The sequence below is a fragment of the Rhipicephalus sanguineus genome, chromosome 5 (assembly GCF_013339695.2).
Source record: "Rhipicephalus sanguineus isolate Rsan-2018 chromosome 5, BIME_Rsan_1.4, whole genome shotgun sequence".
NCBI lineage: Eukaryota > Metazoa > Arthropoda > Arachnida > Ixodida > Ixodidae > Rhipicephalus > Rhipicephalus sanguineus.
Window position 1 is genome coordinate 140,092,699 of NC_051180.1, and position 18,217 is coordinate 140,110,915.

Sequence of the window (18,217 nt, forward strand, 5' to 3'; positions counted from 1 at the left end):
CGTAGGGTGGTCTACAGATTCCACTACTCTTGGTGCAAAGTGTATGTGGTTCAGTCAGGCCGCTGTGTGAATGAGCGCCTTAAAGAACATGAGCGATCCCTGCCGACTGGTACAGGCTTCCATTTAGCTCAACGCTGCAAAACGCGCAATTGTAAAGCTTTGTTTACACTGACTACTATCTTAAAGAAGAGTCGTGACACCACCGCCCGAGAATTATCAGAAGCGTTTTACATTCAGTCATTGGGTTCGCAGTGCATTAGTGTGCCTTCCATAACTTTGTTTAACAATGAATTTTGTTTTTTGGATTCGCTATCATGAGTGCGCTCAGGTGACCAAGTTGTGGTGGTTGTGCGCATAGGGTGTACGACGCATGTCCTATCGGTCAGGGGCGTAGCCAGAAATTTTTTTCGGGGGGGGGGGGGTCAACCATACTTTATGTATGGTTGAACCCCCCCCCCCCCGCACGCACGAACATACTTTATGTATGTTCGTGCGTGCGTTTGTATGTGCGCGCGTATATATCCGCAAGGAAAACTGAAAAATTTCGGGGGGGGGTTGAACCCCCCCCCCCTGGCTACGCCCCTGCTATCGGTATCTGGTTGGTATAAAGAGTGTAGTGATGCAATAAACCATGTCAGTTGAGAGTAGCGCTGTGTTCTGTCTTCTTTCTTGTGATGTCGTTTTTTTTTTTGCGCTAAAATAAGCACTATGGATCCTCACCAACAACCCGCCAACGCATTCTGTTGAAAATTGATTAATTAACCAAATATAAGATAATTGCTGTGAACCCTACATCTTTAATGCGGAAGTTGTAGAGCCCATAGAGAAATCTCCAACTAATTTCTCTCTCTTTTATTAGCTGTACTGGATTTAATTATTTTGCCTGGAAAGAAATCGCAAAAAAAGAAACAACTTTGTTATTGGGCCCCGTCTCCAAACCCCTGAAATTTTTCTTTAATGAAGTTGTGTCCTCCTCCTCCTCCTCCTCCTGACATATTACCCAACGAATCATCGATGCTTTATACAGGTAGAAAGCTTGAATAGACCACAATAAAAAAATGATGGGCTACTGGTACGCACACGCCGGGCATGGGCATGCACTAACGAACACTCATGTAACTTTTGTTATGTGTACGACCCTCACGTCGTATACGTTTATTTCTTCCCAAGTAGACGGTTGCTGCAGCAGCGATTAAAATCCCAAGGATAGGTTGCTGCGACTTAAGACTTCATGTTGGTTTTGATGGGGCGTCATACTAAATGCAGTTGACGTATATAGCGCATCTAAGATGGGACGAACGGTGGCATATAAACATTGATAGTGCATGTGTATATTTGTGTGTCACTCCTCGTCCGGTCTTAGATATCGGTAAGCCAACAGAATTTATTAATTGCTCTCACCGTAACATATGTTACGATGCCGTCGGGCTCAAGTCATCGCAATGGCCATTCTGCTGTTCAAATTTAACCTCGCCCCGCATGGCCAAAAATGGGAAGACTCACGACTGCTGAAAGTCGAGCTGATGCCCTGGCGGTATCAATGTGACGCTTACCTTTATAGTCTATACAGGGTAGGAAGACGGACGCTTGTCTGGTTGACCTTCTTACCTTTCCTGCTATTCATTTAAGGTATCTCCACCTCTCCCTTGGAAAAGCGCGTGTGATCCCAACGCTATCACTCAGACTTGCAGTTCGTCAACTTGTGCGACGAGACTTGTTCACCACAGAGACTCTGACAGTGAGGGGATGTATTTCAGAAGCGACAGCAGGCATGCCGATAGAGGAGCAGGTGAATGACTTTATGAGATTCGCACAAGAAACAAACACAAACAAACAAACAAAGAGAAAGCAAAAATAGCCCAACTTGCACTAGATGGCTGCAAGGCTGTAACCAACAGCGGGGTCCTAGCTGTTCGACCGAGCTTTTTCTAAGTTTTGCTGATGATGCCAAGCTTTTGCTAGAGATGCTAAGTTTTTGCTAGTTGTACTAAGTCGGGTTAGGTTTGGCTATCCTTCTCCGGTTTCGGTCGGTTCCCCACACTACGCACGCGCCACGTGGTTTTGGCGGGAACATGTCATCTGACTAGCTGTTACGTGACGTTGTGATTTCAGTAACGTTACTAGCTGTTACGGGGTTCTTGGCGGGAACATGTCACGCGACCAGTTGTTACTTGATTTTAGTCCCGTGACTAGATGTTACGTGGTTTTGGCCAGGACATGTCGCATGACTAGTTGTTAGGCGATGTTGAGTCACGTGACTAGTTGTTGCGTAACAGAGTTATTATGTTACAATAAGTTTCGGAAAGGCAGCCATTTTATGCACGGAGGAATGCTCCCGTTATAATTGCTATAACACTGCCCATATACGCAAGCTATATAGTCGAGATGAAGAACGTATACGCAGCGACAGGAAACATTGCTGCATATCAGTCTACATTGTGCCAAGACAATTCTTGTCAGATTGCTATAAGACCTCTGAAGTTAAACGTTACCGTCGGTAGGCTGTGCTCAGTATTCAACACGTTTATTCAACAATATTAAACGTGTTTATTTATATAAATAAAACTAAATGCTGGGTAGGCGAAAAGTATATCGAACCATCAAACTGGCTTAACAAAGATTTCGTGCGACCATTAGCATCCCACAACACGCCATACATCAGGTGCCAAGAAAGTCGGCAATGCTTTATAGAAGAAAAATTTTATTCAAAGAAAGAGACAAAGACAGATGAATATTGCAGATAAATTTCTAACAAGCAGCGCACGGTTTATACCATGCTTTCTGCACCTCGCGTGGTGTTGCAGCACTGCCTCCAGGATCAGCCCACTTTTTGCCAGGTGAGGTGTCATGTGATGATGTCGTGATGTGACGTCATGCTGACGACAAAAAGTTTGTGGATCTGGGACGTCATCTTTGAACTCGGCAATTTTTGCATCGTTTGCGTTGACGATGACGGTGGCATTTCGCGTTTGATTAGGCATTTGTTAGGGCTTTCGCCTTAACAAAAGGGGAACTTGGAATGCTATGTAGTTCACCATGGGAAAGAGGAAGCCTGTTCCTTTGTGTTTAAAAAAAATAGTTATATCATAGACGGTTAACATCAACAACGATTCAACGTAACTTTGTCTCATGTTAGTAAAAGAAGGTGAACGCTTTGGAGGGCCACATGTACTCTGATATGGGGGTGCAGAATGCCGTCTCTTTACCGACAATCTGCCGAGGTACTGGGATCTACGGACTGAGCTTAGAACAAATTCTGAACGCTTTAGTGTACTATATACACTCTACTATGGGAGAGCCATAAGCTGTCCTGGTCAAAAGCTATCTGGAAATGAATGCCTCATGGCCACATACTGACCCACTATAGTGGGCCAGTGTACGGAGAACGTAACGTCGAACTTATTTAGTTGAATTTCAACTATAGCATGATAATAGAATTTTATCATAGAAGTACATGGTCGTGTCACTGCTATTAGAAGGAAACTTTAGGGCCCCGACAAATTTTATCAAAAGTGGTAACATAATTGCTCAGCAGAAAACAACATTTTAGCTAAAAACGATTAGCTTTTATTTTCCACTGAGCCTATACTTACATTAGCGGAGAGAATGTACTTGGGCTTTTGACGAAAACCATCTGGTATGGCTGGATATGACTCACTCACGGAGGTGAAGCAGAGCCCAACCGCAGTTTTGTTGGCGGAACTTATATTTATCCTGAGGTTATATTTAACCTCATCATAAATAATTTTGCATAAAAATGGAAACGCGCCGCGCATCAGTTTATATGTAATAGGATGTATAAATTTATAGCTTACCTCTATTTGCATCAGTATAGAGGAAATGCCACGATGAATGATGATTATGCTTGTCCTTGTCATGGAGTATTCAAGACGCGAACCACGCTTTAGTAAATGGAAGAACAACGGAAGCCAGGGCCAGGCGTCAACGCTCCGATAAGTGCACTAGAGCATCAGTAGACTCAATGTAAGCTGAAGAGAAGGAATGTTGTCTTCCGCTTATCTGAAGTTACATCTAAGTGCATGATAAGGACATAATTAAACTCTAGTCTGTAATCATACTCGAAAGAGTTCCCGGTAATTCTGCGCAGTATGCTCGCGTTCAATATAGCCTCGTGCACACTCAACTCAGGCCCGTAGCCAGGGATTTTTTTCGAAGGGGGGGGGGGGCACTTGCTGAAAACCATGACTATTTGAGAAAAACACCTATTTTCATTATTTATTTTTGGTAAAAACACCTACTCCACCAAATTTTAGGGGGGGGGGGCGCCCCTAGGACCCCTGGCTACGGGCCTGACTCAACTGCATTGCTTGTCATCTGGTTGGAGACAATAGCACGGCTCAAACAGTAATATTTGTCATTGATGCCCTCCAGCATGAAGGTGTTCGCCGAGAACTTCACCGTCAGGGTTGCCGTTGCGTGGATTTGGAAAGTAGCCAAAACTCAAGCTAAAAGTAGCCAAAGTAGCCTCGTGGTTTTATGAGTAGAGCTCTTATTATTGAACAATAAATAATACCATTTTGAATAAAGAAGACGATATAAATAAAAGCATTTTTTTCCCTCTTGCTTGATCTCCAAGCGACAAATATGTTGCAAATAAAAATGTTATTTATACTAAATTCAATGCGTCATGCATATAGTTTATGTAGAATAGATAAAGTCCTTGCCGTGTACCGAGTAACTTTGGAACATTCCAGCCAACAAGTCATTACGAACATTACACGTCGAAGCCGTTTTTACTTAAAGCTGCAGATCGAATTTGGTTAGTAGAGCTTATATAATACCAGTCGGGCTTCAGCTAGTCAAATCTGATTGAGATGAACATTTTAGCTTAATTTTGTTGCGGATCTCTGTTTCTGTCAAGTTCATACGAGAGCACGCGCTGTGCATCAGATTTAGAAACTTGTGCGTAGAATCAGCATATATATAGATGGAGCGCGAGCAGCGAGCTAGCTATACATTAGCCAACATGGATGTAACTACGCCACTTCGTATTTGCAGGTTCGCCGTGCGTTGCGTTGGGGTGTCTGGATGAGCACCAGCCCGCTGGAGGGGGGAGGACGCGTGCGCGCATAGGCTGATACGAAAGAACAGCCTGGAAATAGTCTGTTTTATCTGGAAATATTATGAACAATGGCTACTTACTGCGCCAGAGCGGAAGTTAAAAGGAGCCAGAAAGTAGCCGTGGCGCCAACCTGAATTTTTTTGTCGCCAGACGTCGTACCAATTTGGCGCAAAGTAGCCAGCAACGGCAACCCTGTTCACCGGCAATACTTTCAACTACTTTCCCAGAGTAGCTCTTATGCCACAATAATCCTTTCTCTCTCTTTCCCCAGAGCAGCTAACAAGTACAGTGAACTAACTCTATAACAAGTGAGGCCTCTTCTTCCTGGGGCTGGGAACGAATCAGTGGTGCCAACCTGACTGCACTATCCCCCAACTTCGGGATCTTCTCTCCATCCTATAGTCTTCTACATGCCTATCGAAGTCCTCGGTTGGAAACACGCACCGTTGAAACTTTGATATCCCTAATTTGCATTACTTTCCCATAGATGCCAGATGAATTGTATTTTCTTGATTATTTATAAAGCAACAATTTCACTACAGATTCCTCGTGCTTTTCCTGTTTCATTTGTCGGATTTAGAGGTGGTATTTGCTTGCAAAGTATCTTTCAACCGGAGTTCACCAAGAGACCGATTCCCTTTGACCACAACTTTCTAACACTGTGCCTGTGTGTGGCTGCTCAACGTTGAAAGTATTATTTCGTTTAACAGGTACTTCGGTTCAAGCGAACTCCATTTATCCGTAGCCAACATCATGAATCTACGAAGGGAAAGGCGGTGCCTTCCGATTCTGTTTTATGATGTCACTACGTCCGAGGGTCGACAATGCTGTACTTAACACTAGAAACGTCCCAGCCGAGTAATTCACGAGCTTTATTACCCTATAAAAACTTTGCGGCAGTGAATCAAGGAGCCGGTCTTCGACTATCACAGTAATTATAAATGTAGAGTGGTACACATGATACCGCTGTCATAGCATACACATGCAGAACTCCAGCAAAGTGTATTATAAGACTGCGTCTCTTTTTATACCACGAGAAGACATTTGCCGCATCGGGAGACGCGTCGAGATCAAGCTCGCAGTGACATGATCAGCGCGGGCAGAGCTGTGCGGTAAATCACGACGCAAGAAAATAAGCGGCCAGAAGACGACGACGGCGGCAGCAGCGATGCCTCAAGGTCGGCCTGTATACGCAGCGGGCTTCTGCGACGGCCGAAGAAGCGTCCGCGTGGGCCCGCGAAAGAGAGAGCGGCAAGTTGCGCGTGCTTTGCGAGTGCAAGAAAAGAGTAGCAAAACCGCGGCGGCGGCAAAACGCAGCCGGGCGCCGCGTGGAAGCCCGCCAAAGGGAGCGGGGAGGGGGGCCGTTGTCACTCAGGTGGCGGCGAGTTGCGCCGCGTTGCCGCGGGGAGGCGCCGGCGGCGTCGGGGGCGCGAGGGCGAGGAGGCGGCCGTCGAGGGGCGTGGGGGCGCCCTGATTGGCCACGGCGGCCAACCTTCCGGGGCCCGCAAAGCTGGAGTCTCGGCGAGCGCCCCGGCCATGGGCGATTTTAATCCAACACCTTGACGAGGAGCGTAAAAAAAGACAAATTGCCAATCCCATGTCGGAAGACGCAGCGAGGGCGGCCGCCAGATGATGAACTCGTACTTCGAGCAGAGCGGCTTCTACAACGGCCAGGGGGCCAGCGCGGCGGAACAGGCCTACCGGTTCCCGCAGGGCCTGCTCGTGCCGCCGTACCCGCAGTCCACGGCCGCTGCGGCCGCCGCAGCCGCCGCGGTTGCGGCCCGCGCCGCGTCTTCGCACGACGCCGCGGCCGCCGCCGGCGCCGGAACAACCGCCTCGTACGACGCCGCCGGATCGGCGGCCGCCGCAGCCGCGGCCGCGGCAGCCTGCAAGCTGTATCCCGAGCGACGCCAGCGGCGCCTTCAAGACCGAGTGCCTGGTCAAGGACCAGAACGGCTTCGGCAGCGCCGTCAAGGACATGGCCGCCTCGTGGCCCTCCAGTTCGCTGTCGCGAGCCGCCACCGACCCGATGAGGCCCTTCGACGCGTCGTCCGCGGCGCCTAGAGTCTCAGACGCCTGGACCTCCTGCTGCCAGAGCACCACCGCGGCCGCGGCTGCCGTCGCGCAGGCGCCTACTAACGCCTTCTACCCATGGATGGCAATCGCAGGTTGGTCCCTGTGCTGCTGTTCGCGCTTTCTCACACACACACACACCCTAACATCTGCGTTCGAGCAATACCAGCTATCAAGCACGCGTATTTCATATTCGAGTAAAGCCATGTTGCTTCAGATAACTCCGAACACGGTAGTCTACTCAAGCGTATCGTGTTAGGCGCTGTATGGCCGGCTGCACTTGATGTGTAATGTACTTCCTCTATGAATACCTTTCATCGGCTTCCCTTTCATCGGCCAGAACAACGTTTCCGACTGCGCATTGCAATCGGAAAATTGACGTAGCGCGGGATGTCTGTCGATATATTCGCGCGTGTCTGGCTGCGATTTGACTCCACAGCACAGCTGCGTCGCGTCTTCTAGTTTCTAGTGGCAGCTGGTTTGCTTACCGTCAGGACCGAAACTTACGATTCGTGCTTTTCTAAAAGCCGTTCAATCCGTGACTGAACTCGGTGGAAGTTGCGCAAGCGTTCATGTTGCCGCTTTCAAGCAACTGCATCTCTAACAGGAACCGCCTATATAACGTGAAACGACGCCGAATGCATGTGCAAACGCCCACCCCCATTACAAAGCCACTTCATGTTTCGCATGGTTTCGCTTGGGTCCTATAGTGGTTTCCTACAGTCCAGCATCCTACCAGATATTTGTATCTTCGCCTAGTGTCGCGTACATAAAAGCAGTGCTATAACGCACGCAGTGTATTCCGACGGTCGATATCGGCGGGAACATGGCATCTTCGATTAAGTTCATGATGTCGAAATAATAACAGTAGTAAAGGGAACAGCAGCATCGCTGGTAGTCTTAACCTAGCTATAGAACACATGCAAGATTCGCCACTACACGCTTTCTTGTCGGGTCGAATATATGTGGCGGTATAATTGAAACTCCTTTTCTCGGTTTATGTGTGCAATCGAATGTTCGACTATTAAGTACACCACGCAAAAGGGATGAAACTGACTTGAAGCACGGAGCTGGGTCAACGCCGAACAATGCCCAATCGCTCCCCTTTGCGCCGCTGTTTGCACATCACCGTTTATGTCCAGCTTTGTTAACTCCCGAAGAAGAGGAAGTGTATCCCCATCTTCATTACGACCTTTCCAGCAGCGCCTCAGCGCGCGGTCGCGAATGCACTCACAAACACGCTGGAGAAAGAGAGGCGACCGCTTCTCGTCTGAATGGTGCCGTGCGGTGGGGGCCTGTGAAAAGGTGGCGGTCCCGCCGAAAAAAGGCCGCCGCCACTTTGTGCAATGGAGGGAGGGCACCATCAGTGCGGTGGACGGCCGAGGCCACACAGAAAACGGCAGCGTCAGCTTGGCTCCGCGGAGGCGTGAAGGAGGGGGCAACATTTGCTGCAGCAGGAGGTGCCGGATAGGGGAGGGAGGGGGGAGGAATCGGAGATGGTTCAGCCTCGAGGGGCAGTGGAGGGGTTCCATTGAGGGGTCCGCCAGGGGCTCAATCGAAAAGCTGCCTTCTATATAACTAGCGCAGCCGCTCGCTCACCCCCCACGCAAAAAGGCAGAGCTGATACTGTACATCGCAACCTGGGCGCACTCTGGCCGATATGGCGACCATCATGGCAAGAAATGGCTTATGGGGCCGTTTGCAAATTTGCTAAAGGTTTACGAGACCATCGGCACTCTCTTTTGACACCCTGTTGACGCCGTGGCCAGTGGCTGACGCCCCTGAGTGTCGGGAGCCCTCCTTGCATTGGCCCCGCGAGCCTCGATGCGTACGCGCCAGGTCACCACTGGTTCTCGATCTGTGACGTATTGGAATGGGCTGCCACCGGCACCCATGCTAGTTGGCAGTTAGAGCCGCGTTTGTCAAGCTTTGTTCGTATGAGGCGGGCTCCTCGGCGCTTATATAATAGACGTGGCGCAGTATTCTATTGTGCGGCTCTCATGAGCGGGCTTTCTGCAGGACTAACGTCGTCCTGTGCCGTGTAACGGCGTTCCGATCGTTGTGGTCTGGCTTATGCGCAGGAAACCGTAAAATGCCGCTATGGTTTCCTTTCCTATACCGGTGATAGTAATTGTGAATACTGGGGAGCTCTTATTGAAGTAGCACTCAGCGCGGGGTCAGTGGTGTTGAAGATAACAAGAGACATTACTCAGCTATCAATAAACTTATTGCATATATTCAATATGCACCATGAACGGATAATTAGTATTCAAATGTTCAATAATGAAGTGTGAATTGCTTGCGGTCCCTTTCTCGTTTCTTCTCAAATGAAGTATTTTGCTTATCAATAAATACACACACGCACTTGTTCACCGTGTCACGCATTCCACATCATCGCTTACATTGCTCACTGTTACGTAATAACATGAATTATAATTAATACACGTTTTTGCACGTCCTGTATGCACGTAATTCTTGCAAGCGATAAATCGAATGACGGGGATATTTGCAACCGATCTCTTACAATAGATGCCTACAATAAGCTCGGACCTGCATGCTATCAAGTTAATCGTAATTTCCATTCTGACGACCGTCGTCAGCGGTCTTTAATGTTCCTGAACTCTGTTCATCTCATTCTCGCCTATAGTAAACCCAGGGTTTCTTGTTCATTACTACTCCATCAGTCATACTGTCGATTAACTGAATAGATCGATAATATTCGTTCTTTATCCCCATATCTGTCGACAGGATCACCGACATGTGGTAACTTCGCTGTCGTTCGTAAATTAATAAAAGTGAGCAGATTGTTCCTGACTGCTACATTCATACCGTTCCATTAAGCGAAGAAATTTGGTAAACTCCGTCGTTGATCTTACATTTGTCGGATCACCGACTGTGGCGCTGTGCTGGTTGACTAACCGTGGTCTCTTGTGGTTCCTTAAAATCTGCAATGCATTTGTTCAAAGCCTTCTCCTCTTCTCTCTCAATTTGCACGCTTTTCCAGTGTTCACGAGTGCATGTCATAGACGCACTTGCCAAACCCTTCAGTGTCTGCGGAAATTTATCTACATTCAGTGAAAGTGCGGTCGGACCAAGATGGGCCGGGTAACCTCAGCGCAGTACTTTAAACGAAAAACGAATACAATAAACAGGGCAGGCTGACTGGCTATAGGGCACATGAACTGGATACATTTCGCCCTATCGCAGGTCATAAAAATCGCTCGCGTTGCATAATCTTTTTCGGCGTGCACTGTGCCGGACCGGGTCCCCTACATTCTTCAACTGTATCACTTTCTCTCCGCTTTGGCCTTCTTTCTTTTTTACGTTGTCCTTGCAGGATTTGAGAGGAAGTATTTGACATGTTTCTCCAAGGTAGAGGTCTTCTTTCTCTTTACGCATGTGACAGCGTAGGAAGCGAAAAGGAAGAATTAAAAGAGGGCGGCGGGTGTACGCTTCGAATACAAATGGCAACGCGATAGCGATTCCTGCGCTGTTATCGGTCCTGAACGGGGAGGGGGAGAAGGAAAAGTCGAAAAGGGAGAGAGGGCGGCTGACGGTAATCAGTGAGCTCGACATCTGAACTTTGGCTGGGTCGAATTTCTCGATGGCGAAACCATCCCTTCTCTATGGCGGGCCGATATTCCTTCACTGTGAATGCATATATATCTATATCGTCTGTCACGCCTCGTCAGCCTGACTTTCGGAGCGTTTGAAAGGAGTTCTGCGCGAAAAGGCGAGCGGCAGCGATATAGCGATATCTTATTCCCGTGGGCGTCACTGTCCGCACTTTGAACGCGGCATTTGAACGTGCGTTTGAATGCTGCAAGTCGGAAACTATGCACGCGAAAGAAGCCTCAGGAAATGCGCGTTCCAGCGCTGAAACTGCCCTTCAAAGCAGACGCTAGCCAATCGTAATTGTAAACATATTATTAGCGAAGCCAGTCAGCCAATGGAAAACAGAAATTAACGACCGCTAAACAAATTTTATGAATTCAGACTCAGTAATTATTCTGCTGAGTTCCTGGCTGACCAGAGGGCCCGTGAACGAGCGGAGAGGCACGGCCTCTCTATTCCGACATGGGACTAGCCAACGGCTGGGTAGGGACCTGCCTAGTAGGCCCCCTGCCTAGCTTCCCAGGACCTCAGTGAAGGTGTTTACTACTCTGTTACTACGAACGTGGCGCGGTCTGTTGAAGTATAGGCAGCCAGGAATGAAATTCGCAAAGCTGCACGTTGGTAAGTGCACATTGACTGTTGAGATTCGCTAATAGTATGTGCAGCATTATGATTGGCTGGATTTTTCTCGGGCGAATTACTTGAGCGTAAGAAGCTTTCTGGTTTAGTATGGGCTCGGATCTGTGCCTTGCTTCTCCGTTGCTTTGAGATCATACTCAAGACTGTTTCAGATTGAGAAGATGACGTAATAACGTTGATGGACACCAGGAGGTGGCAAAGCGTGGGTTCGCGTGATAACATTCGTTATTTGCTGACGTCAGCTGTTGAGCTACATCTAGTGAGAATCGTGGAGGAAGCCGACTGCTGTAGCTATAACCCCATCGAATGTCGGTAGCTCAGGCATTGCTGCATACCCGCGGTACACCGTGTGCTGAGGGCGAGCGCGAGGCTCTTTTTAACGCCGTGTTTGCAAATTGCTCGCGTACTTTGCAGGCAGAGGGTAGTTGCAAGTGCGCGGCGGACTTCGTCCCTTTGCTTTCGCGGGTTGAACTTTTTTGCGTCTTGGGCACTTTCCACGCAAACAGGAACACGTGTACAACGGAAGTGCTACTGTTAGAATACAAGGGTTGTTTTCTTGTCTTCTTACCTTTGTTGTAATAGATCTCAGATGCAAATTCGAAGAATATGCTTAGTGACTCAAGCAGTCCACTTGTACCAGGCGCTGCGTCACAGCATTACGGTTGCATTTCATCGCTGTCGAGTTTGTTTGTGATGTTATCCGTGCTTATAATATACTTTCAAGTTAACATGTGCAGCTGATTCGTCATAGGGCCTTTAGCGTCCTTTAGGACTGACGTCATGCTACACGTGGTAATAACCGGCCGACGGCGATGCCTCAGTCGTGAGCTGGATCATAATATCAGCATATCTCCCACTATTCATAAATACGCCCCGCGATACTTCCTATTGTTAAGAGATCTCTGTTCAGGTAATCCTGGAACAGCAGCGTGTCGTTATTGCGTAGGCCCAAGAGCGTTCTCGCGTTTCTACCTCTCTTCCACCCTCACAATGCAAGTCATAATGAAGAACTCCCCCCTTTATTCTCCCTGCATTTTCTTACGTTACCATCAATACTCTGAAGTGGCCGACGGACCGGTTAATTCGGAGCATAAGTAGTAATAACATGCTCCTGCTCCACGAAGACACAGACATGGAGTGCTCGAAAGTAGCAAGTTTCGAAATACGTGTTTGTGAACGGTTGTAGATATTATAATACTGTGGTCGAGCTGACGACTGAGGCATCACAGTTTTCCAATTATAACCACGTGTCACACGACATCGGTCACAACAGGAAATGACACGTAAGGCCCAATCACGTATTAACTGCATCCGTAGTAATGAGCGAAGCCGGTGGGTGTGCCGCTAGGCAGAGATTAATGAATATGTGGGGCGTGGATAGCATGGCCGTTATGTTAATATGTGTCTTGGGCAATGTTTTGCTGAAAGCCAGTATATTGCTATGTCAGATGATGAGTAATGGGAACGTCCAGTATGGGGATGTCAGCTGATGAAATGCTTGAGGACAGCATGGTCTTTCGTTCTGGCATGGTCATAAATGGTGTCTTGACTTTTATTGCGTTGTCTCAACTATCGAAAAAGTGGGCGTGAGAAATAATAAAGTTAGAGTTGGAAGGAAGTATCGATGTCCAGTCAACTCTGGTCCACAAAGAGCGTAGTTTCGTAGCCACAGAGCGTGAACGAATTTTGTTTACAAAGCGCATCTTTTGTTAGCGTGGAACTATATCGAGCCTATATAGCACATGCCTTTAGCCTAGCTTGCGCAGATGAAGAAAAGCGAAACGGTTGGTGCTTCAGGAAAGGTGGTTGAACATTATGTCGATGAAGCTGATTGGCCAGTTCACAATAATGTAAAATGGCCGTCCCTACACAACAGCAATTAGTAAGAATCAGTCTGAGCTTGCCGTCATACGTTATAGGGGGTCCATTCATGAAGCCTTTCATTTGGAACTGCATATTGCTACTGCATGGCTTGCCACCTGCTCTCATACTATGTGCACCGTCACTATTCGCTGCAGGCGTTTCTTTCGAGCAATTGTTATTGCTATAATGGCCAGGATGTCGCGAGACATCTAATAAAAGTGTTGTATTAATTTCGTTCCAACACTAAGCCAGACTATTTCATTTTAGCCCGCCCTCATTGGCTGCAGAGCAATGCTCCGCCCACGTTGATCAGAATCGACCAATAGAACACGCCGCACAACGAGAATGGGTCGGAATCAACCGGACTGCCCCGGCACATTATGCTCGCTGAACTCTCGTTCTTCTTACGTCATGCCACCGTTATCGCAGCCGTTTAGAAGCGCTCCGCCAGCAAACGTTCTAGACTTGTGGCGAGAGCTGCGACTTGTTTTCAATTAACCAAAAAGGCGACCCACACGCGAGCAGCATCATGGGGCACGGCGCGCGCTCTCTATTTTTTACGGCCGGAGTCACTCGCTAACAAAGGGCTCTCTGCGCAGATAGCCTGTTTTGTTCCCTCTGAAGTCAAGCACGGGGCGGTGGCGTCGTCCTCGTCGCGACGTTGTGCCTCCTTTTTCTTCTTTAATCTTTCTTCGCACACACACTTCTGCACGCTGTATACGTTTTCGCGTCGCTGAGCCACTAAATCAGAGCGGTGCGTTCCAGCCACGCAGCTCGTGAAGACGCGTGCACACACACACGCTGTATACGCCTCGCTTTTTCCGCAGCCCGTGTCCACGTAGCCGTGTTCCTCTGTATTCACTCGAGTCGCTTCTTGACTCTACAAAATACGCTTTGACTTCGCGCGTGCTCCGGCTAGACTCGCGAGCTCTATTACCGGAGCGTGTATTACGTCGCTCGTTTAGTGCATCTGGTTTATGCGGAGACTGTCACTTAAAACGGCGCAGGGTTCTTTACGAGGGGTCTGAGTGGGGAGATGACTTTCTTGTTAGTTCGGTTCGATTTTTTTTTTGTATATTGTGTCATGGTCCAGTTTGCTGCGCTCGCGAGTGTCCGTATTACGTGACATTTTGGGGAGCTTCCTTTTATTGCGCGACATAATGTGCATGACCTCGGTCTTTTGAAAGACCGAGGTCATCCATTTGTCCGTCCCTTCCAACTGAGATGAATGGTGACGCTCGTATGTTTTAGCTGTACGAGAAACGGCGGCAACTGACGTTGCGCGGCAAGTTTAAGTTAGCGTGTTGGTACATGAAAACGAGCACTTATCTATTACCGGAGCGCTTGTTTCTCAAGCATCATTCGTGTAGTTTTGCGGGGACCTTTCACGAAGATCTTTTTTTTTTGTTATTGTTAGCTGATTAACTGCATGTTTTCTCAAGACATATTGACCGTATATTCATAGAGCGAGCTAATTACGCCACGAGCTACATCGTCTCTTGACAAGCAATTTCGTTGCAATGTGCTTGTATATGGCTCCTTACCGAAGGGTTTTGGATCTCATTACGAGAAAGTGTCGTGGCTCAAGTTTCAGGGCTAACTTTCTTGCAAAGTCGCTGTTACCAATACGTCATATTCTCTTGCTGTAAAGCACCGCTGACACAGAATGTGATGCTCTTCGTCACGTTTTCTGCATCAACAAAACAGAAACTATGGAAGGAACATGACGCTGCGAAGACGATGTCTCCTGTACCGTGTAACTCTTGTATTGCAAGAAAGTGCTTTGTGCGAAGATCTGGGCATGCGAGAAATGCCCTCTTGTGAGTTATAAGAGTTGCAGCAAGCTGAAAGTCAGGTATGTGTGACTGAAGTTACGTCTCCTACGAGTCAGAGTTACAAAGAAAATCACTCGCATTTGGCTACAAAACTGGGCTTCTTTTGGAGCAGGCATTTCTACGACGGCAGCAAAGAAATATTTGAAAGAGGGACAACGAGGTGACAAGTTAGGCTATGAAGGGTTCATGGACTGCTGGCGTAATAATCCAATGCTTTAGCGAGAAACCGTTATGACGGAGGCGTTTTGGAGGAGAACGGGGTATGCTGTCTAGAAACACAAAAGGGAATGCGGGCTGCAGGCGTAATTGTTTTGTATCGAACAAACTTTTGGTAGTCCTTATGACTCTTCCGCAGCAATGCATTCCGTTTATTTGTGCTCACCAAGAGGTTGCATATACGCGCTCTGTCAGGGCGTGAAAGCCACGGAAAAGAGTGCTAAACAGAGAAACAAAAACAAGCAAAAAGAAAAGAAACTCTCACTCCGATACAAAATTATTTACGAGCACTCCCTTTGATTTTAAGAGTCCGCGGGAACACTATTTGCTGTGACTGCGTGGATTCCCTAATTGATGTCGACACAGAAAGGATTTGATGACAGCGGTGTGTATATCGTATATCCTTCAGTGACGGGGTTATGTAACTTTATGATTCGGATTTAATTTTAGCGAAAACCTGCAACATCTACCATTCCTCAACAGGCGGATCACTTCTTGGCTGCGCCGGGTCTCACAGGAAGCTGTGACATTTCCTTTCAATTTATCACCGCCAGTATAATGCAAAAGAAATGCGGTGTAACTCAGAAGATATATAGGCGCATTCCGTGCAGCTGTAACAAGCGTCGCTGTGTGCGATATTGTGAGCAACGGGAGCGCGACGCATCAGTGACATCCAGGGGCATAGCCAGGGGGGGGGGGGGTTGGGGGGTTCAAACTTCCCCCGAAATTTCTCAGTTTTGCTTGCGTATATATACACGCACACATACAAACGCACGCACGAACATACATAAAGTATAGTTGAACCCCCCCCCCCCCCCCGAAAGAAATTTCTGGCTACGCCCCAGGTAACATCCACCTTCTGAACCCCTCCCCCCCCCCCAAAAAAAAAAAAAATTCTGGCTACGCCCCAGGTGACATCCATCTTCATCGTCTCTACGTATCATCATCACTTGTAACATGTGTCTCATATCTATATATCATCAACAGTGGGGCAGCGTCATCTTCGCGACGTCGTACATAGTTCGAGCTTTGCTGGAATAAAGCAGTTCCCTATTAGTGGTGGAGGTGCTGGATGATACGCACAGGTGATGAGGATGTACATCTGATTATGATGTCTATAGAGATGATGAAAATGAGAGTCAGTCTTGTCCTGCGTTCACACAGCGTGCAAGGTAGACATTGCGATGTGGCAGTCTTTCTCAATGCCAAGTGCATCCGTTAAGTATACCACAACTGTGCAGCTGCACCACAGTTTCCTGGCTCGTTAGTGTCACGCTACAGGTTCAGGCGCATGTAACAGTTATGAATGTTCAGTGTCTTTGTTAGAAAGAGCATGCACTGACACAGCGCCAGATGCAGCAACTGCGTTGCATTCCCACGCGCACGCGGCTACGCTGTATACGTTGACAAGTGGACGGAATAAAAGTAGAGTCATCTCGGTAGTCGGCAAAGAACAAAAACCGGTACAATTCCAGGTAATGTGAACGAAGTCGAGCACACTGTTCTTGGTCGTTCATAATTACGTGCGCAGTTTAATAATAAATAATAATTGCTGGGGTTTAACGTCCCAAAACCACGATATGATAATGAGGAACGCCGTAGTGGAGGGATCCGGAAATTTTCACCATCCGGTGTTCTTTAACGTGCACTTAAATCTAAGTACACGGGCCTCAAGCATGTCGCCGCCATTGTAATGCGGCCGCCGCGTCCGGGATTCGATCCCGCGACCTTCGGGTCAGCAGTCGAACCCCGTATACCCACTAGACCACTATGGCGGGTATTCCCAGTTTAATATACGGAACCACGAACAGCTCACTGCATTACAAGAAGAACCACCATGGACTTCCAGGTCATTCGGAGCCACATTATTTTAAAAATTGACCATATAATTCAGGAAAATTTTGGGGAAAGCCTGCCACGCGAATATGCCGAACAATGATTCTGGTGGCAAAGGCACACTTCGGTTCTTTCGGGTCTTTTTATTTTTGCTTAATTGTTGCACTTGGATCCATTCCATCCGCGTTGACACTCTAAAGTTTTCCAAATGAAAAGCGACTAAGCTTAAAGATGAGTTATGTGGATGTGCAAGTGTTTAAAATGATTCTACGACTCTTCGCGTGTATTTCGTATACTTGTCAAGCCAGCTTTCCCACAGTGCAGTTTTCTTAACGATGCCTGTAGGGCAGCATTGTCTAAAATGAGGGAAGAGTAAGCATTGAAAACGTTCGCAAGTATCTAAATTTACATTAAAGCTGGGAAAGTTATCACGGGGAACATTAAAGATCCGATCGCGACTTCTCCTATAGCTCCTGCTGCGCGTGCGAAGTCGCAGTTACTCTATATAGACGTTTGATAAGCACAACCCATTAGTGTTTCTTCTTCTTCTCCGAGCAGTATATTTGTAAGGGACACGCGTATTCGATTTGTCCGATTATAGTTAAAGAAAGTTTAATTGCTCATCCGATAGCTCTACTCGTGGCTTGTTCAGAAATCTCCTGGGTCTAGCTGTCGTATATATAAACTTCTCTATTTTCTTTTCGTGAGGTGAGGTCCACGTATATCGACCGGTATATACTGGTATTAGAGAGCCTAGTTCTTTCAGAAGAGCCCGGCTTTGGTCGAATTATCATGGGCGTCGCATATCGCTCTTCTGACGCCTCCTAATCGAGCCCTACAAGAAAGCATGAACAACAGCAAGAAAAGACTCTGGGAGGCTACATAGACGACCAATCACAACTGCTCAGAGACGACATGCGTGCGTGTTGGCAGTTTCGTGGTTCTGGTCTCCGAAATAAAAAGGAAACAAAACAAAAAAAGACGAAAAGAAAAGAAGATCACGGCAGGCATCGTTAGCATGCAAAGCGAGGCGAAACGAGGCGGTCCACGAGGTTTC

The 18,217-nt window shown here is 47.7% G+C and overlaps 1 protein-coding gene across 2 annotated transcripts in view; it reads left to right on the forward strand.

Moving 5' to 3' along the window:
* The window catches only part of LOC119394281 (homeotic protein ultrabithorax), a 217,681-nt gene that overhangs the window by 96,128 nt on the left and 103,336 nt on the right, over positions 1-18,217 (forward strand). Inside the window, exon 1 of one of the 2 annotated variants that reach the window (XM_037661564.1) lies at positions 6,935-7,251. The exons of the other annotated variant lie outside the window; for it this stretch is intronic. Within the exon in view, the coding sequence (XP_037517492.1) occupies positions 7,062-7,251 (190 nt within the window). The 5' untranslated portion in view covers positions 6,935-7,061. Of the gene's footprint in view, positions 1-6,934; positions 7,252-18,217 lie in introns of those variants that run through there. 2 annotated transcript variants of the gene reach the window in all.